Here is a 19,622-nt window from a genome sequence, read left to right as displayed (position 1 = left end):
TCGCCAACCCCCGCTTGGGTTGGATGAAGATGTTGGAGCCAGGACGGATCGGTGATACCTGGATGGTGAAGACAAGGTAGGAAGATCTTCAGGGGCTTAGTGTTAGGTTTATTTAAGGGGGGTTTGGGTTAGATTAGGGGTATGTGGGTGGTGGGTTGTAATGTTGGGGGGGGGGTATTGTATTTATTCTTTTACAGGCAAAAGAGCTGAAATTCTTGGGGCATGCCCCGCAAAGGGCCCTGTTCAGGGCTGGTAAGGTAAAAGAGCTTGTAACTTTTTTAATTTAGAATAGGGTAGGGAATTTTTTATTTTGGGGGGCTTTGTTATTTTATTAGGGGGATTAGAGTAGGTGTAATTAGTTTAAAATTGTTGTAATATTTTTCTTATGTTTGTAAATATTTTTTTATTTTTTGTAACTTAGTTCTTTTTTATTTTTTGTACTTTAGATAGTTTATTTAATTGTATTTATTTGTAGCAATTGTGTTTAATTTATTTATTGATAGTGTAGTGTTAGGTTAATTGTAGGTAATTGTAGGTAGTTTATTTAATTATTTTATTGATAGTGTAGTGTTAGGTTTAATTATATCTTAGGTTAGGATTTATTTTACAGGTAAATTTGTTATTATTTTAACTAGGTAACTATTAAATAGTTCTTAACTATTTAATAGTTATTGTACCTGGTTAAAATAATTACAAAGTTGCCTGTAAAATAAATATTAATCCTAAAATAGCTATAATATAATTATAATTTATATTGTAGCTATATTAGGGTTTATTTTACAGGTAAGTATTTAGCTTTAAATAGGAATAATTTCTTTAATAAGAGTTAATTTATTTCGTTAGATGTAAATTATATTTAACTTAGGGGGGTGTTAGTGTTAGGGTTAGACTTAGCTTTAGGGGTTAATACATTTATTAGAATAGCGGTGAGGTCCGCTCGGCAGATTAGGGGTTAATAATTGAAGGTAGCTGTCGGCGATGTTAGGGAGGGCAGATTAGGGGTTAATACTATTTATGATAGGGTTAGTGAGGCGGATTAGGGGTTAATAACTTTATTATAGTAGCGCTCAGGTCCGCTCGGCAGATTAGGGGTTAATAAGTGTAGGCAGGTGTCGGCGACGTTGAGGGGGGCAGATTAGGGGTTAATAAATATAATATAGGGGTCGGCGATGTTAGGGCAGCATATTAGGGGTACATAGGGAGAACGTAGGTTGCGGCGGTTTACGGAGCGGCAGATTAGGGGTTAAAAAAAATATGCAGGGGTCAGCGATAGCGGGGGCGGCAGATTAGGGGTTAATAAGTGTAAGGTTAGGGGTGTTTAGACTCGGGGTTCATGTTAGAGTGTTAGGTGCAGACGTAGGAAGTGTTTCCCCATAGGAAACAATGGGGCTGCGTTAGGAGCTGAACGCTGCTTTTTTGCAGGTGTTAGGTTTTTTTTCAGCTCAAACAGCCCCATTGTTTCCTATGGGGGAATCGTGCACGAGCACGTTTTTGAGGCCAGCCGCGTCCGTAAGCAACTCTGGTATCGAGAGTTGCATTTGCGGTAAAAATGCTCTACGCTCCTTTTTTGGAGCCTAACGCAGCATTTGTTTGAACTCTCGATACCAGAGTTAATTTTATGGTGCGGCCAGAAAAAAGCCCGCGGAGCGTTAACAGCCCTTTTACCGCCGAACTCCAAATCTAGGCCTTAGTTTTGGACGACACGTCAGCCGACCATGATTTGAGCCAAAGCACCATTCGCGCCATTATGGTAAAACCTGAATTTTTTGCCGCTAACTTAGCTAATTGGAAAGCGGCATCAGTGATAAAAGAATTAGCCAGCTTTAGAGCGTGAATTCTATCCATGACTTCGTCATATGAAGTCTCCCTCTGGAGCGACTCCTCCAGCGCCTCAAACCAAAAAGCCGCTGCAGTAGTTACAGGAATAATGCAGGCAATTGGTTGAAGAAGGAAACCATGCTGAACAAACATTTTCTTCAGCAAACCTTCCAATTTTTTATCCATAGGGTCTTTAAAAGCACAACTGTCTTCTATAGGTATAGTTGTACGCTTAGCAAGTGTTGAAACTGCTCCCTCTACCTTAGGGACCGTCTGCCATGCGTCCCGCCTGGGGTCATTTATGGGGAACATTTTCTTAAAGATAGGGGGGGGAACAAAAAGGTACACCTGGTCTCTCCCACTCCCTAGTCACAATATCCGCCACCCTCTTCGGGATCGGAAACGCATCAGTGTATACAGGGACCTCTAAAAACCTGTCCATTTTACACAATTTTTCTGGGACCACCATGGGGTCACAATCATCCAGCGTAGCTAAAACCTCCTTAAGCAGGACGCGGAGGTGTTCCAGCTTAAATTTAAACGCTAAGGAATCTGAATCTGCCCGCTGAGAAACTTTTCCTGTGTCAGAAATTTCTCCCTCTGACAGACCATCCCTCACTGCCACTTCAGAGTGTTGTGAGGGTACAACAGACAAATCATCCAAAGCTTCTGATTGCTCATCCTCTGTTCTTAAAACTGAGCTATCACGCTTTTTTGGAAAAACTGTCAGTTTGGATAGAAATGCCGCAAGGGAATTATCCATGACTGCTGCTAATTGTTGTAATGTAATAGGGCACAATGCGCTAGAGGTACTAGGCAACGCTTGCGCGGGCGTAACTGGTGTCGACACATGGGGAGAGGAAGGAGGACTATCCTCATTACCTTCCGTCAAGGAATCATCTTGGGCTACATTTTTAAGTGTCACTGCATGGTCATTAAAATGTTTAGATACCTTAGCACACTTTAAACACAAATGCAATGGGGGTACCGCCATGGCTTTTAAACACATAGAACAAGGTCTATCTGTAGGCTCAGACATGTTAGACAGACTTAGATAGCACTCAAATACAGAAAAATACACTTTTTGAAAAAACGTTACTGTGCCTTTAAATAATAAAAAGCACACACTTTTTTACCAAATCTCAAAAAAACATCCGATCTTTATGAAATTTACACCATATGATCCTAATGCTTTTAAATGATTGCACACCAAGTTTCAAGCCAATTAACCCCTTATTGCCCAAACCGGAGCAAATTGAAGCTGGCCACAGGTTTAACACACTACAGCACAATGCCACAGTCTCTGCTGTGGCCCTACCTTCCTTGGGGATTAGTTTTGGAACGAAAATAAGCCTCCCTGTAGTCCTCCTGCAATCTCTGGACTCTACATGTGAAGCTGCATGAAGCTGTCTTGCAAAAGAACTGCGCAACTGAGGCGCGAAAATTAGGCCCCCTCCCTCTTCACTCCAGAGTTGTGGAGCCTTCCTAAGCCAAATTAGGTGTCTAAAATTATGCAAGGCGTATAAAACCCCTAAAAAGTGTTCCAAACATGATAAAACACTTGTGCAAACGTCAGATTATAGTAAAAAATAATCGATTTTCCCCATAACAATGTCCACCAGTGATTTAAGCCCTTTTAACTAAGCCATCCTTCTATACTGAGTCTCAGAATATGGCTTACCTTTCCACATGGGGATCTCTGTCAGTCTTCTAGCATTACCAAGTCTTGTTAGAAAAAAAGTGACTGAGCATACCTTAAGCAGTTAAGCCTGCAAACTGTTCCCCCCAACTGAAGTTCTCCGGTACTCAACAGTCCTGTGTGGGAACAGCAATAGATTTTAGTTACAACATGCTAAAATCTTTTTCCTCTCAGCAGAAATCTTCATCACTTTCTGCCTCAGAGTAAATAGTACAAACCGGCACTATTTTAAAATGACAAACTCTTGATTGAAGAAATAAAAACTACAAATCTAACACCACATACTCTTTACCCTCCCGTGGAGATGCTACTTGTTAGAGCGGCAAAGAGAATGACTGGGGGGCGGAGCCTGAGGGGAGCTATATGGACAGCTCTGCTGTGTGCTCTCTTTGCCACTTCATGTAGGGATTGAGAATATCCCACAAGTAAGGATGAATCCGTGGACTGGATACACCATGTAAGAGAGAATGTCTTTAGTGTCAACAATGAGCTAATGCTCACATTGAAATTAAAAGCTGTAAGATAATTATATTTTTTAAGGCTGTATTTATGGCTGCAAACTACAGTTGAACAAGCCTGAAATCTACAAGTTTGAGGGAGATTAAATTATTTTTTCTTTTTTTTTGTTGCACCTAAAATATGGTATTTCAAAAGGTATTATTTCTTTGGCAAATGGAAATTCATTATACACATACACCTAGATTACGAGTTTTGCATTACGGTTTTAACACTGAAAAAATGCCAATTTCAGCGTAAAAGCCGCAACGCAGCCATTACGAGTCGTGTTGGTATAGCTGTACCGCAAGCATTTTAACCTGTAACGCAACGTCAATCCCGCACTCAAATGTCGTTTTTGCGTGGCATTTCCATAGCGCCGGTATTACAGGTTGTGCAGTGAGGCTAAAAACCTTGCGTTACAACCTATACCGACACGATCCATACCGCCATCTGAGACCAGTAGTTATGGGTTTTGTGTAACAAAAATATTTCACAAAACTCATAACTAAACTGTTACAAAATACACTAACACCCATAAACTACCTATTAACCCCTAAACCGCCGCCCTCCCACATCGCAAACAATATATTAAACTTATTAACCCCTAATCAAATCAGCCAATAGAATTTCAGTATCTCTCATCCTATTGGCTGATTTGAACAGCCAATAGGATTTCAGTAGCTTTCATCCTATTGGCTGATTTGAATTTCAAGAATCAAATCAGCCAATAGGAATGCAAGGAACGCCATTTGAAAAGGCTCCCTTGCATTGAAGATCCAGTGTACGGCGGTGACCGTATGAAGAGGATGCTCCGCACCGGATGTCTTCTTCAAGGATGGATCCGCTCAATGCCGCCAGTATGAAGATAGAAGACGCCGCCTGGATGAAGACTTCTCTCCGTCTGGATGAAGACGTCGCTGCCTGGATGAAGATGGATGTCCGTACTTCAGAAACTGTGAGTGGATCTTCGGGGGTTAGTGTTAGGTTGTTTTTTTTTTTTTAAGATTAGGGTTTAGGCTTTTTAAAAGAGCTGTATGCCCTTTACAGGGCAATGTAAAAGAGCTGAATGCCCTTTTAAGGGCAATGCCCATACAAATGCCCTTTTCAGGGCAATGGGTAGTTTAGGTTTTTGTTAGAGTTAGGTTTTTTTATTTTGGGGGGTTGGCTGGATGGTGGGTTTTACTGTATTTTTTTCCAGGTAAAAGAGCTGATTCCTTTAGGGCAATGTCCTACAAAAGGCCCTTTTAAAGGGACAGTAAACCTTAAAAATAATGTTATATAATTCTGCACATAGTGCAGAATTATATAACATTATTTAGGTGCTATAGCCATAAAAGCATTTTTTACCGTTTAATTTGCTAAAATACGGCGCTTTTACAGACCCGCTCTCTGCTTAGCGGGTCTGTTATTTTTAGTCAGCGCATCGGGCCAGCTGTATAGTCACAGCCCGGCCCGACCGCGCCATAAGACTAAGTGCAGCTCGCTCCTGTGACAGGAGCGAGCTGCACTTAGTGCTATGGCGCGGTCGGGCCGGGCTGTGACTATACAGCTGGCCCGATGCGCTGACTAAAAATAATAGACCCGCTCAGCAGAGAGCAGAGAGCGGGTCTGTAAAAGCGCCGTATTTTAGCAAATTAAACGGTAAAAAATGCTTTTATGGCTATAGCACCTAAATAATGTTATATAATTCTGCACTATGTGCAGAATTATATAACATTATTTTTAAGGTTTACTGTCCCTTTAAGGGCTATTGGTAGTTTATTGTAGGCTAGGGGTTGTTTTTATTTTGGGGGGCTTTTTATTTGTATAGGGCTATTAGATTAGGTGTAATTGTTTTTATTTTTGATAATTTCCTTGTTATTTTTTGTAATTTAGTATTTTTTATTTTTTGTAATTTTAGACTTTTTTTAATTGGTAGTTATTTTAATTTTAGTATAATAGTCTGTTAGGTTAATTTATACTTTTTTTAATTTCACAGGTAAATTTTTATTTATTTTAAGATAGGGATATTGTAATTTTAATATAAAGTTAGGGGGTTGTTAGGTTTAATTTAGTTTTTTGCAATGTGGAGGGCTGGCGGTTTAGGGGTTAATAGCTTTATTTAGTGGCGGTGATGTGGGAGGCCAGAGGTTTAGGGGTTAATAAATTTATTATAGTGGCGGCATTGTCAGGGAGCGGAGGAATAGGGGTTTATAACTTTTATTAGTGGCGGCGATGTCGAGAGCGGCAGATTAGGGGTTAATAACTATTTCAGTGTCGGCACGTAGATTAGGGGTTAATAACTTTATTTTGGTGTTGGCGATGTCGGGGGCAGCAGATTAGGGGTGTTTAGACTAGGGGTTTATGTTAGGTGTTAGGTTTAAACGTAAAAAAAAAATTTCCCCATAGACATCAATGGGGTTGCGTTACGGAGCTTTTCATTCCGCACTTCAGGTGTTAGTTTTTTTCTAACACTCTCTCCCCATTGATGCCTATGGGGAAAGCGTGCACGAGCACGTATTCTCAGCCCTTGGATTTTGTGCGGTATGGAGCTTAATGCCACCATATCGCACGCACGCACGCACAAGGAGGCTTTTCAGGAACTTGTAATGGCAGCGCTATGGAGGGTGAAATAACGCAACTATTGTTGTGTTCCTTTCGCACCCTCTATAGCGCAAAACTCGTAATCTAGGCAATATATATACACACACACATACATACAGTATATACACACACACACTAGCAGATAGGTACAGATATAAATGAGCTCTTCAGATATAAATCAGCTCTTCCACTAATCAAGCAGTTACTGTGTTGCATGTTGTGTGGTCACAGTTCTGGATCCTGCAGGGGGATTGCCACCTCAGCCTTGTTTTCCTGGACACTTAGGAGTTACAGATGTTGCAGGGGGTGCAGAGGGGAATATACATTGCTCCTCTGGCAACCCTTTGCAGGACAGTGTTTCTCATCTCCAGTCCTCAAGTACCCCTAACCAGAGTACAGATTAAATAATCATCTGATCAGTAACCATGGTAACTAACCTGCTCTTACCCATCTGCTGATTATTTAACCCCTTAATGACCGCAGCACTTTTCCATTTTCTGTCCGTTTGGGACCAAGGCTATTTTTACATTTTTGTGGTGTTTGTGTTTAGCTGTAATTTTCCTCTTGCTCATTTATTGTACCCACACATATTATATACCGTTTTTCTCGCCATTAAATGGACTTTCCAAAGATACCATTATTTTCATCATATCTTATAATTTATTATAAATTTTTTTATAAAATATGAGAAAAAAATAGAAAAAACACACTTTTTCTAACTTTGACCCCCAAAATCTGTTACACATCTACAACCACCAAAAAACACCCATGCTAAATATTTTCTAAATTTTGTCCTGAGTTTAGAAATACCCAATGTTTACATGTTCTTTGCTTTTTTTTGCAAGTTATAGGGCCATAAATACAAGTAGCACTTTGCTATTTCCAAACCATTTTATTCAAGACTAGCGCTAGTTACATTGGGACACTGATATCTTTCAGGAATCCCTGAATATCCCTTGACATGTATATATATTTTTTTAGAAGACATCCCAAAGTATTGATCTAGGCCAATTTTGGTATATTTCATGCCACCATTTCACCGCCAAATGCGATCAAATACAAAAAATCGTTCACTTTTTCACAAACTTTCGGTTTCTCACTGAAATTATTTACAAACAGCTTGTGCAATTATGGCATAAATGGTTGTAAATTTTTCTCTGGGATCCCCTTTGTTCAGAAATAGCAGACATATATGGCTTTGGCATTGCTTTTTGGTAATTAGAAGGCCGCTAAATGCCGCTGCGCACCACACGTGTATTATGCCCAGTAGTGCAGGGGTTAATTAGGGAGCTTGTAGGGAGCTTGTAGGGTTAATTTTAGCTTTAGTGTAGTGTAGCAGACAACCCAAAGTATTGATCAAGGCCCATTTTGGTATATTGCATGCCACCATTTTACCGCTAAATGCGATCAAATAAAAAAAACGTTGAATTTTTCACAATTTTAGGTTTCTCACTGAAATTATTTACAAATAGCTTGTGCAATTATGGCACAAATGGTTGTAAATTCTTCTCTGGGATCCCCTTTGTTCAGAAATAGCAGACATATATGACTTTGGCATTGCTTTCTGGTAATTAGAAGGCCGCTAAATGCTGCTGCGCATCACACGTGTATTATGGCTAGCAGTGAAGGGGTTAATTAGGTAGTTTGTAGGGAGCTTGCAGGGTTAATTTTAGCTTTAGTGTAGAGATCAGCCTCCCACCTGACACATCAGACCCCCTGATCCCTCCCAAACAGCTCCCTTCCCTCCCCCACCCCACAATTGTCTCCGCCATCTTAAGTACTGGCAGAAAGTCTGCCAGTACTAAAATAAAAGGTTTTTTTATTTTTATTTTTTTAAAGCATATTTACATATGCTGGGGGTGTAGCATCCCCCCTTAGCCCCCAACCTCCCTGATCCCCCCAAACAGCTCTCTAATCCTCCCCATCTGCCTTATTGGGGGCCATCTTGGGTACTGGCAGCTGTCTGCCAGTACCCATTTTGCAAAATAAAAAGTTTTTTTTTTGTTTTTATTTTTAGTTTCTGTAGTGTAGCTTCCCCCCCCCCACAGACCAACCCCCACCACCTGCCTGATCTTTTTACTGCCAACTTTATTTCCCCTTTTTAGTAAATTTTAATGGTACTTTTTCTGTAGTGCAGCGGTTCCCACCCGCTCCCTCCCGTGCACGCGCCCGCCCCCACCCCCCGTGCACGCGCGCGCGCCCGTGCGCGCCCCCCGGGCATTCCCGCCCCCGATCCCGCCCCCCTCAGCATCATCCGGGGCCATCGATGGCCGCCACCCGCCTCCCACACCGGCTCCTATCCACCCACAAACGTAGCCGTTAATGTCCGGTGCAGAGAGGGCCACAGAGTGGCTCTCTCTGCATCGGATGGCTACAAATGGTTATTGCAGGATGCCTCGATATCGAGGCATCACTGCAATAACCGGAAAGCAGCTGGAAGCGAGCAGGATCGCTTCCAGCTGCTTTCCACACCGAGGACGTGCAGGGTACGTCCTCAGGCATTAACTGCCTTTTTTTTGAGGACGTACCCTGCACGTCCTCGGTCGTTAAGGGGTTAAACATAACTGAAATCTGACCTGTTAGTGCTTTTTCACTCCAGCCCAAAGTACCCCTGCCCTGCAGGATATACTCCAGCCTGGCAGTGTTTCCCAAACCCAGTCCTCAGGAACCCAAACAGGCCAGGTATTCATTATATCTCAACTAGAACACAGGTGAAATAATCAGCTCACCCATCAGTTAATTATTTCACCTGTGCTCTAGTTAAGAAATAATGAATACCTGGCCTGTTAAGGGTCCTGAGGACTGTGTTTGGGAAACATTGCTTATCTGGGGACTGTGGGAAACATTTGTTCCTGAAAACTTTATGAAGAATTTCATTTAAAAGAACATTTTCTTTGTTTAATCTGAAAGAGAATGTTTAAAAATGTACTACAGAGCTTTATATTTTGTTTGATTGTATTTTTTTATTTTGTTTCTGCATTCAATAAACCATTTTTCCTTTGGAATTTGTCCCTTTCTTCCAGTGTGCTAAAGTATATTGTACGTAATGCATTTCCTGTTAGCTTCACCTTAAAGGGACAGTCAAGTCCAAAAAAAAAACTCTCATGTTTCAAATAGGGCATGTAATTTTAAACAACTTTTCAATTTACTTTTATCACCAATTTTGCTTTGTTCTCTTGATATTAGTTGAAAGCTAAACCTAGGAAGGCTCATATGATAATTTCTAAAACCCTGAAGGCTGCTTTTTTATTTGCTTTTCACAACAGGGGAGAGCTAGTTCATGTAAACCATATAGATAACATTGTGATCACGCCCGTGGATTGTGGCAGACACTGCACTAATTGGCTAAAATGAAAGTCAATAGATAAGGTATAAGGTAATCACAGAGGTAAAAAGTATATTAATATAACTGTGTTGGTTATGCAAAACTGAGCAATGGGTAATAAAGCGATTATCTATCTTTTAAAACAACAAAAATTCTGTTGTTAACTGTCCCTTTAAATTTAAACAGCTTTACCATAATCCTTTTTACACAACAAATAATTTGAATATGTTTAACTGTTGCTTTTTCATATACATCGTAACAAAAAGGAGTAATATGTCCCTTTAGGTGTACATTTAAATTTCATTTGTGTTTAACCCAGTGACCAGGCTATTTTTCAATTTTCTTACAATTAAAGGGACATTATACACTCATTTTTACTTTGCATAAATGTTTTGTAGATGATCTATTTATATAGCCCATAAAGTTTTTTTTTTATTCTGATTTTCAGACTCCTAACCAAGCCCCAAAGTTTTATGTGAATACCGTCAGCTACCTACTCCAGCTTGCTCCTGTTTGTGTAAAGGGTCTTTTCATATACAAAAGAAGGGGGAGGGGGGGGAGTGTCTTATTTGCCACTTGCAGTGGGCTTTCCAGCTGCCTTTTCAACAGAGCCAAACTGAGAGCTTCTAAGTAAGTTTTTAAAAAGTTTTATACTGAATTTTTATATCAGTATCTGTGCATCTTATTCTGTATAGTAGTGTCTATTACAAGCAGTTATATGAAAATGAGTGTATACTGTCCCTTTAAGGACCAGGGCTATTTTTACATTTTTGTGGCCCCCGACCTCCCTGATCTCCCCCATACAGCCCTCTAACTCTCCCCCTCTACCTATTTGCTGCCATGCTGGGTACTGGCAGCTGTCTGCCAGTACCTAGTTTGCCAAAAAAAAAAGTGTTTTTTATTTTTTTATATTGAATAAACGATTTTTCTGTAGTGTAGCTGCCCCCCTCAATACCTTACCCTCTCCCCTTCCCAGATCCTTTGCACAACATTTATTCCCCCCTCCCTCTCCCTCCTTCCCATAAATTTTGCAAGGCATTATTGTGAATGTTGCGCACGCGCTTCCCCCGCGCACACTTTAGTAAGACAGGAACCGGAACTTAACCAACTATGGGCCGCCCACCCGCCTCCCTGCTGTGGCTCCCACCCACCAACGATCAGCACCATAGTGGCTCTTTCTGCATCAGTGGGTAAAAAAAATGGTATTGCAGGATGCCTTAATATCGAGGCATCACTGCAATACCACGAAAGCAGCTGGAAGCAATCACGATCACTTCCACCGCTTGAAACCCCTGAGGACGCACAGGGTATGTCTTTGGTCATTAAGTTTTTGTAGGACGTACCCTGTATGTCTTTGGACGTTTAGGGGTTAAAGGGACAGTCTCCTTGAAAATGTTTATAGTTTAAAAAGATAGATAATACCTTAAATTTCCCATTCCAAGTTTTACATAACCATCATGATTATATTAATATACTTTTTACCTCTGTGATTACCTTGTATCTAAGCCTCTGCATTTTAGCCAGTGCTGACTCATAAATACCTCCACGGGAGTGAGCACAATGTTATCTATCTGGCACACACAAACTAGCGCTGTATAGCTGTGAAAAACTGTAAAATGCTCTGAGATAGAGGCAGCCTTCAAGGGATTATAAATTAGCATATGAGCCTACCTAGGTTTAGCTTTCAAAAAAGAATACCAAGATAGCAAAGCAAATTTAAGTATAAAAGTACATTTGAAAGTTGTTAAAAAAGGAAATTTATGCTTACCTGATAAATTGATTTCTTCTACGATACGACGAGTCCACGGATTCATCCTTACTTATGGGATATTATCCTCCTGCTAACAGGAAGTGGCAAAGAGCACCACAGCAGAGCTGTATATATAGCTTCTCCCTTCTCTCCACCCCCAGTCATTCGACCGAAGGTATAGGAAGAGAAAAGAAAAGCTAAAAGGTGCAGAGGTGACTGAAGTTTTGAAAAAATATAATCTGTCTAAAAAGACATGGAGGCCCGTGGACTCGTCATATCGTAGAAGAAATCAATTTATCAGGTAAGCATAAATTTCCTTTTCTTCTACTAGATACGACGAGTCCACGGATTCATCCTTACTTATGGGATACAATACCAAAGCAACAGGACACGAATGAACGGGAGGGACAAGACAGATACCTAAACGGAAGGCACCACTGCTTGAAGAACTTTTCTCCCAAAAACAGCCTCAGAAGAAGCAAAAGTATCAAATTTGGAAAAAGTATGAAGGGAGGACCAAGTCCCAGCCTTACAAATCTGTTCAACAGAAGCCCATGTGGAAGCCACAGCTCTAGTAGAATGAGCCGTAATCCTTTTAGGAGGCTGCTGTCCAGCCGTCTCATATGCCAGGGGGATGATGCTTTTCAGCCAAAAAGAAAGAGAGGTAGCCGTAGCTTTTTGATCCCTACGCTTTCCAGAATAAACAAAGAATAGAGAAGATGTTTGACGGAAATGCTTGGTCGCTTGTAAGTAAAACTTCAAGGCACGAACCACATCCAAGTTATGTAACAGACGCTCCTTCTTAGAAGAAGGATTAGGACACAAAGAAGGAACAACAATTTCCTGATTAATATTCTTATTTGAAACAACCTTAGGAAGGAATCCAGGTTTAGTACGCAAAACCACCTTATCAGAATGGAATATAAGATAAGGCAAATCACATTTTAACGCAGAAAGCTCAGAAACTCTTCGAGCAGAAGAGATAGCAACTAAAAACTAAATTTTCCAAGATAAAAGCTTAATATCTATGGAATGCATGGGTTCAAACGGAACCCCTTGAAGAACATTAAGGACTAAATTCAAACTCCATGGCGGAGCAATAGGTTTAAATACAGGCTTGATTCTGATTAAAGCCTGACAAAAAGACTGAACGTGTGGGATATCCGCCAGACGCTTATGTAGTAGAATTGACAAAGCAGAAATTTGTCCCTTTAAGGAACTAGATGATAACCCCTTCTCCAATCCTTCTTGGAGAAAGGACAAAATCCTAGGAATCCTAACCCTACTCCATGAATAGCCCTTGGATTCGCACCAATAAAGATATTTACGCCATATCTTATGGTAAATCTTTCTAGTGACAGGCTTGTGAGCCTGAATCAAAGTATCAATGACTGACTCAGAGAATCCCCGCTTAGATAAGATCAAGCGTTCAATCTCCAGGCAGTCAGCTGCAGAGAATTTAGATTTGGATGTTGGAACGGACCTTGAATGAGAAGGTCCTGTCTCAACTGAAGTCTCCAAGGTGGCAGAGAAGACATGTTCACTAGATCCGCATACCAAGTCCTGCGTGGCCATGCAGGCGCTATTAGGATTACCGAAGCTCTCTTCTGTTTGATTCTTGCAATCACACGAGGTTGGAGAGGAAATGGTGGAAACACAAAAGCCAGGTTGAACGACCAAGGTACTGCTAGAGCATCTATCAGTACAGCTTGGGTATCCCTTGACCCGGACCCGTAACAAGGAAGTTTGGCATTCTGACGAGATGCCATCAGATCCAATTCCGGTGTGCCCCATTGACGAATCAATGATGCAAACACCTCCGGATGGAGTTTCCACTCCCCCGGATGAAAAGTCTGACGACTTAGAAAATCCGCTTCCCAGTTCTCTACTCCTGAGATATAGATTGCTGATAGATGGCAAGAGTGAGCCTCCGCCCATCGGATTATCTTTGAAACCTCTATCATCGCTAAAGAACTCCTTGTTCCCCCTTGATGATTGATATATGCTACTGTCGTGATATTGTCCGACTGGAATCTTATTAATTTGGCCAAAGCCAACTGAGGCCACGCCTGAAGCGCGTTGAAGATTGCTCTCAGTTCCAGAATATTGATTGGAAGGAGATACTCCTCCTGAGCCCAAACACCCTGAGCCTTCAGGGAATTCCAGACTGCACCCCAGCCCAAGAGGCTGGCGTCCGTCGTCACTATTACCCATGCTGTACTGCGGAAGCACATTCCCTGGGACAGATGATCCTGTGACAACCACCAAAGAAGAGAGTCTCTGGTCTCTTGATCCAGATCTATCTGAGGAGATAAATTTGCATAATCCCCATTCCACTGTCTGAGCATGCACAGCTGCAGTGGTCTGAGATGAAAGCGTGCAAACGGAACAATGTCCATTGCCGCTACCATTAACCCAATGACTTCCATACACTGAGCCACTAATGGCCGAGGAATGGACTGAAGCGCTCAGCAAGTATTTAGAATCTTTGACTTTCTGACCTCCGTCAGAAATATTTTCATGTCTACCGAGTCTATCAGAGTTCCCAAGAATGGAACTCGTTAGTGGAACTAGTGAACTCTTTTCTATATTCACTTTCCAACCGTGAGTTCTTAGAAATGCCAACACAATGTCCGTGTGAGATTTGGTCAGATGATAAGTTGACGCCTGAATCAAGATATGGTCTAGATAAGGTGCCACTGCTATGCCCCGCGGCCTGAGAACCGCCAGAAGGGACCCTAGCACCTTTGTGAAGATTCTGGGAGCTGTTGGCAACCCGAAGGGAAGGGCCACAAACTGATAGTGTTCGTCCAGAAAGGCAAACCTTAGAAACTGATGATGATCCTTGTGGATAGGAATGTGAAGATATGCATCCTTAAGGTCCATCCTTAGTGGTCATATTTTTACCCAATGTTAAATCTCAGCGCTCCCTGCAATAGTCTATCTCCCCTGCCCAACTGTGCACAGAAGATTTTTTCTAGAAATATAAGATTTAATTTTTCTAGTTTTTAGATTAAAATATCCGTTTTATACTACCTATTTTGTGTGTGTGGGACAATCTGTCTTTAAAATCTATAATAACAACATTAAAATGGTTAGAATGGTTAAAATATTCATACGTATTGTTCTGAATAAAAATTACAATATTATATATATATTCAATTTAACCAATAATGTCCATAAAAAATGTCCAGATAGTATATGCTATTATATTGAACCTTGAAAGAATATTGAAGCTCCTTTCAGATTTCCTGCACTTGATCGGTTGCTGCTTAGTGTGTAAACCGGATGTCTTTCGTCCGACAAAAGGTATAATAACTGAAATGAGATAGAAAACACACAGCGCCCACCGAATCAAGGTAGCTTTTTAAACAATTTATTATGCGCAAGAAATAAAATATATACACTTACAAGATTGTAGTGTTATAGATGCCTTTAAAAGATTATGTTGTCAGCAAGAGTCCGTCCATCCACAACCAGCTGATAAGCTTAGAGTTCCGTATTCAAGGGCTGCTCACACAGTCTTGCTGCCTCAGCTGTTCTCCCACAACAGCGTGTGATGTTCTGCACAGAGAGCGGCTTGTGTACTTCCACTTAGCTTAGCGCTGGGATAACGTGCTTCAGGACACTTCAATGTCAAAGCAACTCTAAGCTTATCAGCTGGTTGTGGATGGACGGACTCTTGCTGACAACATAATCTTTTAAAGGCATCTATAACACTACAATCTTGTAAGTGTATATATTTTATTTCTTGCGCATAATAAATTGTTTAAAAAGCTACCTTGATTCGGTGGGCGCTGTGTGTTTTCTATCTCATCTTAGTGGTCATATATTGACCCTCCTGGATCATTGGTAAAATTGTTCGTATAGTCTCCATCTTGAACGATGGGACTCTGAGAAATTTGTTTAAGCACTTTAGATCTAAAATCGGTCTGAAAGTTCCCTCTTTTTTGGGAACCACGAACAGATTTGAGTAAAACCCCTGTCCCTGTTCTAGTTTTGAACTGGACAAATTACCCCCATGGTATAGAGGTCTTTTACACAGCGTATGAACGTCTCTCTTTTTGTCTGGTGTACAGACAAATGTGAAAGATGAAATCTCCCTCTTCTCTTGGGAGAAAATCCTTGAATTCCAGCTGATACCCCTGGGTCACAATTTCTAATGTCCAGGGATCCTGAACATCCCTTGCCCAAGCCTGAGCGAAGAGAGAAAGTCTGCCCCCTACTAAATCCGGTCCCGGATCGGGGGCTGCCCCTTCATGCTGTCTTAGTAGCAGCAGCGGGCTTCTTGGCTTGTTTACCTTTATTCCAGGCCTGGTTAGGTCTCCAGACTGACTTGGATTGAGCAAAATTCCCCTCCTGCTTTGTGGCGGAAGAGGAAGTAGAGGGTCCTCCTTTAAAGTTTCGAAAGGAACGAAAATTATTTTGTTTAGCCCTCATCTTAACAGTCTTATCCTGAGGCAGGGCATGACCTTTACCTCCAGTAATATCAGCAATGATTTCCTTCAATTCAGGCCCGAATAGGGTCTTACCTTTAAACAGAATAGCTAAAAGCTTAGATTTTGATGACACATCAGCAGACCAAGATTTAAGCCATAACGCTCTACGTGCTAAAATGGCAAAACCTGCATTTTTTGCCGCTAATTTAGCCATTTGAGAAGCGGCATCAGTAATAAAAGAATTAGCCAGCTTGAGAGCCTTAATTCTATCCAAAATATCATCTAATGGGGTCTTAACCTTAAGAGACTCCTCTAGAACCTCGAACCAAAAAGCTGCTGCAGTAGTAACTGGAACAATGCACGCTATAGGTTGTAGAAGAAAACCCTGATGAATAAACAATTTCTTTAGAAGACCTTCTAATTTTTTTATCCATAGGGTCTTTGAAAGCACAACTGTCCTCAATAGGTATAGTTGTACACTTAGCTAGGGTAGAAATAGCTCCCTCCACCTTAGAGACCGTTTGCCAAGCATCCCGAATGGTGTCAGATATGGGAAACATTTTATTAAAATTAGGAGGGGGAGAGAACGGAATGCCTGGTCTATCCCATTCCTTTGTAACAATGTCCGAAATTCTTTTAGGGGCTGGAAAAACATCAGTGTAAGTAGGTACCTCTAGACATTTATCCATCTTACACAATTTCTCTTGTGGTATCACAATAGGGTCACAATCATCCAGAGTCGCTAAAACCTCCCGGAGTAACAGGCGGAGGTGTTCAAGCTTAAATTTAAAGGACATCACGTCCGAATCTGTCTGAGGTAACACCTTTCCTGAATCTGAAAGCTCTCCCTCAGACAGCAATTCCCCGACCCCCAAATCAGAACACTGTGAGGGTACATCGGAAATGGCTAATAAAGCATCAGAGGGCTCAGCATTTACCTTAATACCGGACCTACTGCGCTTACCCTGTAAACCTGGAAGTTTTACAGGGTAAGCGCAGTAGTAGACATAACTGCAGCCATATCTTGCAGAATAAAAGACTTAGACGCACTAGAGGTACTTGGCGTCGCTTGAGTGGGCGTTAAAGGTTGTGACACTTGGGGAGAATTGGATGGCATAACCTGATTTTCTTCAGATTGAGAATCATCCTTAGACATACTTTTATCACCTAAAATATGTTCTTTGCAATGTAAGGCCCTTTCAGTACAAGAGGGACACAATGTAAGTGGGGGTTCTACAATGGCTTCTAAACACATAGAGCATTGACTTTCCTCAATGTCAGACATGTTGAACAGGCTAGTAATAAACACAAAAAGTCTTGAAAACACTTTATTTATTGAAAAAACAGCAAGTTTGAAAAAGGTACTGCGCCTTTAAGAAGTAAAAAAGCGCACAATCTTTTCAAATCTGTTTCAAAATGCTATAACGCTCACAATTTTAGCATATATCCTTTTTATATTGTAGCCTAATATAGTACCACAAGTAAGGGACAAATTAACCCTCTAAGAAAAAAACATTATTCCCAAAACGTTATGAAAAACAACTTAACATCCCCCTGCACCTTGCCACAGCTCTGCTGTGGCGCCTACCTGCCCTCAGGGGTCTGACAAGTCTCACTATGACTCCGGTAGCCTATCTCTCTAGTTTGGGCCCAACCGAAGCTGTGCCCCAGTGTCTAACTATGCAGCCATCATTCTCTTACTGCATTTAGCCCATAAACGAGTCACAGACAGGTCTCCAGTAATACCCCTTCTATCTATAGGTTTACTGCTTACCCCTTCCCTCATGGGAACTATGTCAGCCTGTTCTGAAATATCACAGTCTCTTCAGAAATAAAATGACTGAACATACCTCAATGCTTGTAGCATGAAAACGATCCCCAAACTGAAGCTTCTCAAGTACTCCTCAGCCATTCTGTGGGAACTCGTCTGGATCTTAGTGACAACTGCTAAGATCATCAACCTCCATATGCTGCCTAAGGAAAAATAGTACTCACCGGTACCATTTAAAGCAAAAAAATCTTGATTGAAGAAAATAAAAACTATCATTTTAACACCTCTTTGACTTTACCTCTTCCTATTACTAGTATAGGCAAAGAGAATGACTGGGGGTGGAGAGAAGGGAGGAGCTATATATACAGCTCTGCTGTGGTGCTCTTTGCCACTTCCTGTTAGCAGGAGGATAATATCCCATAAGGATGAATCCGTGGACTTGTCGTATCTAGTAGAAGAAATTGCATGCCCTATCTGAATCATGAAAGTTTAATTTTTACTAGACTGTCCCTTTAATCCTTTCAGCCGGGAAACACCCATCACACCTATATACATAACTTCTCAAATACTGAGTAAAATGAGAGATTATTTAACAAATTAATAATATACTCACTGCTGCAGCTTTTGATGCTCCACCGGTGTAATTTGAGACGGCAACAAGAGATACCACAAAATATATAATGGCAGCTGTGACACAGCGAATGAAATCCTAAAAAAACATGGGTAGAAACATTAGTGATTCCAAAGAACAAGACATCAGGTAATGTGAAAATGTCCTGCTTTATTTAAAGTGATGCGGATACCCGGAAAAACTTTCCAGTAGTAGTGGTGGTTAACCCCTTAAGGACCAGAAATTTCAGAGAAAGAACCACCCAAAAGACCAGAGAATTTTTAGAATTTTTGCCATCACTCTATTTAAACACAAATAGCACGCTGTTTTTTTTTTTATTTACCTATCTAAGCTATGTTATTTTTTTAGTACACAACCCAAGGTATTAATCTAGGCCCATTTAGGTATATTTCATGCCACCATTTCGCAACCAAATACAATCATATTTCACAAACTTTGGGCTTCTCACTGAAATTGTTTACATACAGTCATAACACAAATGGTTGTAAAAGCATCGCTGGGATCCACATTGTTTAGAATTAGCAGACATGCATAGCTTTGCCATTGTTTTTTGGTAATTAGAAGGCTGCTAATTGCATCTGTGCAGTGTGCACCACACTTCTGAAATTCCCAGCAGTAAAAGGGGTTAATCAGGTAGCTTGTAAGGTTAAGTTTAGCTGTAGTGTAAAGATCACCTTCCCTCCTGACACCTCCAACCCCCTGATACCTAACTGATCCCTCCCAAACTGCTCTGTTACCCCCTCACCCCCCCACACTGGTCACCGCCATCTTAAGTATTTATTTATTTATAAAATATTTTACCAGGAAGGATACATTGAGATTTCTCTCGTTTTCAAGTATGTCCTGGGACATACTGGCAGAGTACTGTCAGTATGCACATTTAGGGCTTTTTTTGTTATTATTTTCTGCAGTTTAGTGATCACTCCAAAACCTGCCACCTCCCTGATCCCTCCCAAACAGCTCTCTAACCCACCCTTTTCTAACTAGTGTCCGCCATGTTAGGTACTGGTAGCGCTCTGCCAGTACCCAGTTTATATATATTTATAGCTCATTTTTATTTATTTATATAAAACATTTTTGCATAGTATAGCATCCAACCCCCTTAAAT

At 41.0% G+C, this 19,622-nt stretch overlaps 1 protein-coding gene across 1 annotated transcript in view; it reads right to left on the bottom strand.

The window, feature by feature from the left end:
- Window positions 1-19,622, bottom strand: part of CMTM3 (CKLF like MARVEL transmembrane domain containing 3) — a 117,728-nt gene that overhangs the window by 70,079 nt on the left and 28,027 nt on the right. Inside the window, exon 3 of the mRNA XM_053698396.1 lies at window positions 18,497-18,592. Within this exon, the coding sequence (XP_053554371.1) occupies window positions 18,497-18,592 (96 nt within the window). The remainder of the gene's footprint in view (window positions 1-18,496; window positions 18,593-19,622) is intronic.

The sequence above is a fragment of the Bombina bombina genome, chromosome 1 (genome assembly GCF_027579735.1).
Source record: "Bombina bombina isolate aBomBom1 chromosome 1, aBomBom1.pri, whole genome shotgun sequence".
Lineage (NCBI taxonomy): Eukaryota > Metazoa > Chordata > Amphibia > Anura > Bombinatoridae > Bombina > Bombina bombina.
The sequence above is the reverse complement of the archived record's forward strand: the minus strand, read 5'-3'. Positions and strand labels throughout refer to the sequence as shown.